This window comes from Austrofundulus limnaeus, unplaced genomic scaffold, assembly GCF_001266775.1.
Source record: "Austrofundulus limnaeus strain Quisiro unplaced genomic scaffold, Austrofundulus_limnaeus-1.0 Scaffold1041, whole genome shotgun sequence".
Lineage (NCBI taxonomy): Eukaryota > Metazoa > Chordata > Actinopteri > Cyprinodontiformes > Rivulidae > Austrofundulus > Austrofundulus limnaeus.
The window spans coordinates 2,890-9,370 of record NW_013953443.1 but is presented as its reverse complement, the minus strand read 5'-3'; the positions used below and the strand labels follow the sequence as shown (position 1 = coordinate 9,370).

General features: G+C 38.0%; 1 protein-coding gene across 1 annotated transcript in view; it reads left to right on the top strand.

Moving 5' to 3' along the window:
* LOC106533866 (collagen alpha-1(VII) chain) overlaps positions 1 to 6,481 on the top strand; it is a gene marked incomplete at its 5' end in the record, with an annotated part of 12,782 nt that overhangs the window by 3,420 nt on the left and 2,881 nt on the right. The window contains 14 exon segments of the mRNA XM_014030320.1: positions 1,298 to 1,333; positions 1,490 to 1,546; positions 2,043 to 2,114; positions 2,238 to 2,309; positions 2,389 to 2,424; positions 2,509 to 2,589; positions 2,717 to 2,770; positions 2,861 to 2,914; positions 3,016 to 3,078; positions 3,148 to 3,210; positions 3,314 to 3,430; positions 4,675 to 4,752; positions 5,400 to 5,453; positions 5,553 to 5,601. Coding sequence (XP_013885774.1) covers positions 1,298 to 1,333; positions 1,490 to 1,546; positions 2,043 to 2,114; positions 2,238 to 2,309; positions 2,389 to 2,424; positions 2,509 to 2,589; positions 2,717 to 2,770; positions 2,861 to 2,914; positions 3,016 to 3,078; positions 3,148 to 3,210; positions 3,314 to 3,430; positions 4,675 to 4,752; positions 5,400 to 5,453; positions 5,553 to 5,601 — 886 coding nt within the window.

Here is a 6,481-nt window from a genome sequence, read left to right as displayed (position 1 = left end):
GAGTCTTATCCCTGATGATGAATATTTTTAGGTCTGGGAGGATTAAAATTTGAATTTCTGGGGTTGGGAAATGTGTTTGTTTTGATTTGGCCCAAGGTTGTACGCTGAGGCCTGTGCTGCTCAGTGCTGTATGAACCTGATTGGAGTCAGAGGACTGAAAATAAAGTTTTTAACAAGAAACCCAGCTGAATCCTGTTTATTTGGACATACCATTTTGAACAACGCATATTTTTCCAACATGAGAAAAACAAGTGACTTTTTTTAAAACATGAGAAGAAATACTACAGAAGCAGTTAGGATATAAGGAAATAATTTAACAACAAAGACAATTCAAAATCATGAAAATAAAAAAGCACAACAAAACCTATAAATCTTGACAAATAAACTGTAAAATGTAGCAACTTGAAGTTGCTTGAAAATCTTCAAAATAATAAACAGAACTATTTAAAACCTTGTTAAAGCAACGTCTTAATAAAGTTTAACTAATTAAGATACTTAGGTAACACTTTATACTCACTACACCTTATTCAGTCTTACTTAATCATTAATAAATTGTTAATTAACCTCAAAAACATCAATAATTAAGGATGACTCTCTGAATTAACACATTTGTTAATGTTTTAACCATAAAGACTAACTGCTTCCAAAACCAACATATTCATTGTTTATTGCTTAATAACTCGTGAATGAACATGATGAATCATCATTAATTAATGATGTTTTCAAGGTTAACTAACCATTTATTAATGATTAAGCAAGGCTTCATAATGTGTTATTATGAAGTGTTACCCATACTTTTAACTGTGACTGCTGTTTTATGACTTCTTTCACCCTCCACCTCTTATTCTCCTCCAAAACCACTTTTATCTTCCCTCATTTGTTCATCATTCTCAAAACTTTGTTATAAACTACATCATACAGAGCAATTTCTCCATTATGATCAGGGGTCGGCTGAAGTTCTGGTTGTTTTTCAGAAGGATGCCTGCCGTGGTTTGTATTGCTTTAACGCTGTATTTGTCTCATCTCAGCTGAAATGTCACTGTTGAAGTGATGCTGACTGAGTAATTTGTTCATGACACTCATTCCTGTCAAACAGCACTAAACCCCAGTCAGGTGGAGCTGAAAAACCTGCAGAATATATATTTTATTAGACAGGATCATACTGTTCTGAACTGCTGTGACAGCATGGAGCCAAGAGATATGAAGTAACTGTTACTGACATCTGAGAATAAAAAAATATGTCTCTTTGTAGTTAAATTCACAATTTATTTTGTTTTCATTTTTTTTTTCCTCACAGGGAGATCGAGGCTTAGCTGGAGTCAGAGGAGAAAGGGTATGGTGACAAAGTATTTAGACTTGTGCTCCATTTGTACTATTTCAGATTAAATTTCAGCAGAGGCAACTTTCGTGTGTCACACAGAACAAACAGTAAAAACTATGATCTCTGGTCTTTTGTGTTCTGAAATGAAAATTTAATTCTGCTTTGCAGGGGAGCGTGCTTCAGATCCAAGGACCTCGTGGTTTCAAGGGTTCCAAAGGCGAGGCGGTAAGATCCTCTTCAGTTTGTTGCCTTTTTTCTCGCCCCACAACAAATGAATCTTTTGTGTTGGCAAGGAGATTTTGTTTTTTTTTTATCTGTGTGAGAGAAAAATATCATTTTTATAATCAGCGTCCAATTATATCAACACATAAAAGATCAAAAGAAGGGGAAAAACACTTTTAATAGCAAAGCTGAAGCAAGACATAAGTATAAACTTAAAGCTGTTTAGATCAAGACATAATATTTCATTTTTAATTATACTGTGCCTAATATTTCAATCACACCTAGAAAGGTATTCAAAAAGAATATAATAAATGTAGACCTGAACATTTTAGAAGAAAACTCATAAACTCAAGTGATGTTCACATAAAACTTCAAATCTGATCCTCAACGTAGCACAACAAGATGGCTCCCAAAGAGCTTCAAACTGAAAATACTGAGGTTGTGGTAACTGTGATATCGTTAAATCAAAACTTATTATTGTAGGAATGTTGTGTTTCAGGGAGAGCGAGGTTTCCCAGGTTTTGATGGGGATAAAGGAGAGAAGGGTGAAGATGGTCCTCCTGGATTTAAGGTAACAAATGATTCCGATGTTTAAAAAACTTTATCATACTCACAATTTTCTCAGCGTTTAAAGATTTCTACCCAAGTAACCCCAGTTCATCAAATAAGAGCAGAGTGTTTTAAATCTTTGTAGGGTGTAAAGGGTGATGCAGGCACTAAAGGGGCAATGGGGCGGTTTGGAGCACGAGGACCAGTTGGTCAGAAGGTAAACTAGAACTTCAGCAACTTTTCTTCAAATGTGTTTAACTGTTTGACACTTTATGTGAACTTTATGTGATCTACAGGGGGATCCTGGAGAACCAGGACTCAACGGAGGGATGGTAAAGCAACATCCAAACATCTCGTTTGAAGCCAGGATTGAGTTTCAGGTGACGATACACAACAACTGCTTGGTTTGATTTCAGGGACGTGATGGAGAACATGGAAAGGACGGAGCCAAAGGAGACAAGGGAGATGATGGACTTCACGGCCAGAAGGGCAACCAGGTAGTTTAAAAAAACAATATGGCTTCAAAGCATCAAGGTTAAATATGGTTCTATCAGTGTGGTGTGAACTTTGCTGCACACAAACCCAATCAGACTTTATTTAATTTGCATGTGTTTTTTTTCACAGGGGGATCCAGGAGAATCTGGCTTACCAGGAGAAAAAGGAGAGAAAGGAGAGAAGGTGGAGGGATTCTTATTATTTTTTCTTGGTCCACTGGTGGTCATCCTTCAACACTGGAGGACTTAGCAAACATGTTGCTTGTATTTCCAGGGTTTCAGGGGATTTCCTGGACGTGTTGGGACTTCTGGTTTAGATGGAGAAAAGGTTAGCCTTCAGTTAGATTCTGATGAATGAAAAATAGTCAATTAAATCATGAAGCAGTGCCTCCTACAGAAATTTCAACTACATTATATGTTAAAAAACAGGGAGATATGGGTTTACCCGGGAGCTCCGGCGTACCTGGACTAAATGGATTCACGGGACGCAAGGTGAAAATACTAATATTTTTATGTCACCTCTATACACAGATTTGTATTTCTGATTATGTATAATTATAGGGTGATAAAGGAGAAGGGGGGACCAGTGGAAGTGATGGTGAACCAGGAGAGAAAGGAGAAAAGGTTGTAAAGTTAAAATGTGAAACATTTAAATAATGTAATAAACTTATGTTGAAAAAAAATATACATCTTTGTTTCTTCATGAGTCATTTTTGTCTTAATTCAGGGTGCAGCAGGTTTCTCAGGTTTTCCGGGGTTTAAGGGATCAGCTGGAAGTCCAGGAAGAGATGGAGATGAAGGACCACCAGGTCCACCAGGACCTCGAGGAGACTCAGGGCCTAAGGTACCCTGATTGTTTCCTGTCGTGTCTGTCTGCTTTGTGATTCTTCAAAAAAAAAAAATCTGAATAAATCATCAGTAATGAGTTTGCTTTTGTTCTCAGTTCTCCACCAGTCAGAAACATTCTCATGTCTGACTTAATCCTTGACTTTTACCACCCGCTTTGACTGTTATCATCCATTAAATGGACGTTATCAGCTGTTATCAGTCCCATGGAACGGCTTCAGATTGACAGCTGCTTAGTATGAGGCATAAAGCCACTAAGGCTTTTTTATGCAATCTGGTTAAAATGAAGCATAAAGCCACTAAGGTTAATTTTAGAGAAAATAACATGGGCTACGATAAAGTAGACCGGAATCCGGCAGTAGCAGATTGTTGCATTCCAACGTATGTGGCACTGGTAACCCACTAGGGGGCACTGTCAGGACAGTCTGAAGCCATTCTATGGGACTGATAACCACTAATAACGTCCATTTAATGGACTGGTAACATCTGAACCGGCTGCTTTTACTCAGGTGTCAGTTTACCACCTGTGGCTCCCTGCTCTGAAAATCACAACCACTGCATCGACCGATGAAGTTTCACTGCATAAAAACTAACGTTCACCTGTGAGGCTTTTTGTTGCAAATCATCCTCACCTGCTCTAAACAGGGCTTCCCACGCATTATTACAAAATTTCATTAAAAATTGTCTTTACATTTTTTTGGTTTATTCTGTAAGAAGAGATTCTGGGAACTTGTTTCAGCTACTGTACTGTCAAACATCCTCACAACTACTTCTTTTATTTAAAATGTAAAAACACAACCAGAGTGGACGTGTTATGCACGATGAGGACGAGCTCAGCTTGATTACAGTCATTGTGTCTTTGTGAGAGAGTGGCAGCAGCGGAGACAGCAGAGACATGTCCCCAATTAACACGTACACACACACACACACACACACACACACACACACACACACACNCACACACACACACACACACACACACACACACACACACACACACACGCCTATTTCTGTCTACAGCTTTCAAGTAATATCTTACTCAATTACAACCTTTCAGCTACAATTACCAGACTTTCTGTGGTAACAGAGAGTGGCTTGAAGCAACTAATGAGGATATTCTAAGGATGCATCTAATTGATCTGTCACTCAGACTGTTTAAAGTTACAGATTTGAAGTCCTGTCATGGATTTGTCTTTGTGGACGCAGAGGTTTATTTCCCTGCGTGTGCTTTTCGGCGAACAGGGTGAGAGGGGCAGGAGAGGAAGGTCCAAGCTGTGTCAGAGGGGAGCACCGGGGACGCCTGGACACCGAGGAGAGAGTGTGAGATTCATACAAAAACACTCGTTCTCTGAACACAGTCACGGTGAACTTGCAAATACTGTTGCAACTATCACCGCCAGCTGCTGCTAACACAGCTGAAGATAATATTTAAAATGTAAACTCAAAATGTGTTCATAAAAAAAACTATATGGGTGGAACTTGTGGTCCAGCAGTTTGAAGTGCAGCTCAAACACCAGCCATAATTGCAAGTTTGCTGTCTTGTAGGGAAGCTTTAGCTGCATTGGAGCTAGCTGTTGTTATTGTCTCAGGATGATGATGTCATAACATGAGCAGAGCGCCAGCAGCAAATGCTGCATTCCATTCTGAAATACCTAAATGTGAACTTCAACATTTAAGGTTTAACTTTTGCATTTAGATTTAGGATTTAATATTAAAATATTTTTAACATTTAAATTTAACATTTTGCTATAGCTAAATGTAAAAACAGTGAGCTAAATAATAAAATGTTTTAACACTCAAAAAGTCTGTTAAATAATGGAAATATGTTAGTGATTTTTTTTTTACATTTCATCTTACACTTAGTGCCCCATATGTTTGCTTTTACAATATTTTTGTCCAGTAAAACCTAAAGCATTAAAATAGACTGTAAATGTACACGTTTTTAATTTTAATTGATTTTTTTCAAGGGTTCATTGGGTAAAGAAGGAGCGAAGGGGGACAAAGGAGAACCTGGACTCTCGGTACATCAGCGTTATAATCATTAAATATAATAAAAAAATACAAAACAGACATTTAGTTAAAAACTAACTGGTGTCGTAAATATTTTCTTCTGTGTGAAGGCAGAAGACGTGAAGGAGCTCGTCACCCAGGAGGTGGTAGAAAAGTGTGGTAAGAGTGTGAACACATGGGCTGCTGGTTTTGTTTTTGTGTGTGAATAAACATGTGTTTCTAGAAAGGCTTGCGTTTTGTAAGTGTGTGTGTGTGTGTGTGTGTGTGTGTGTGTGTTTGTGTGTGAGTGTGACGTGTGGCTATTTGTCGTAGAGCTCCTGTGGCAGCAGCATGGCACCCATGTGTGTTGAGCCATCTGTTATGTTCTCTCAGAGGAACACACGCCATGGTGCCAGAGCCATTCACAAACACCAGAGTGCAATTAGGAGGGACGCCTTCCTGACGATACATCTCACGTATAAAACACATAAAGAACAATTCTTCTTTGTGTTGCTCACTTTTTGCACAGGAGACGTTTTAGTTTAACATAATAAGAAAACATGAGCACATAAAAACCGTATTTGTGCCGACTGTCATACTTTAAAATGACCTTAAATCAAAGTTCATTCAATTTTTTAAAATCTGCTTTTCATCATTGCAACAGTCTTTTACTGAAACAAGTAAAGTAGATTCATTTTATTTTTTATACAAATGCCTAAAGGCAAAGAGCTATAATGTAAATTTGCATTTGTGTTTTCAATGCAAATTCCAAAGTCAATAAAATAAGTGAAGATATGCTAAGTTTTATCTCATCTGGTCAAACTTTTTTAAAGATATCTATATGAAAACGTTTCTGATTCTGTGTAATAAGCCTTAATCAGAATTTCAAAGTGAAATGTCTATTTATTTTGCCCTTTGTCACTGATTCTGTTCATTACTTTCATGGACAGAATTTCTAGGCGCAGCCGAGGTGTTGAGGGGATCCGTTTTGGTGGTCTTAGGATCGCATCTCTGCTTTTTGCGGATGATGTGGTCCTGTTGGCTTCATCGGAACGTGATC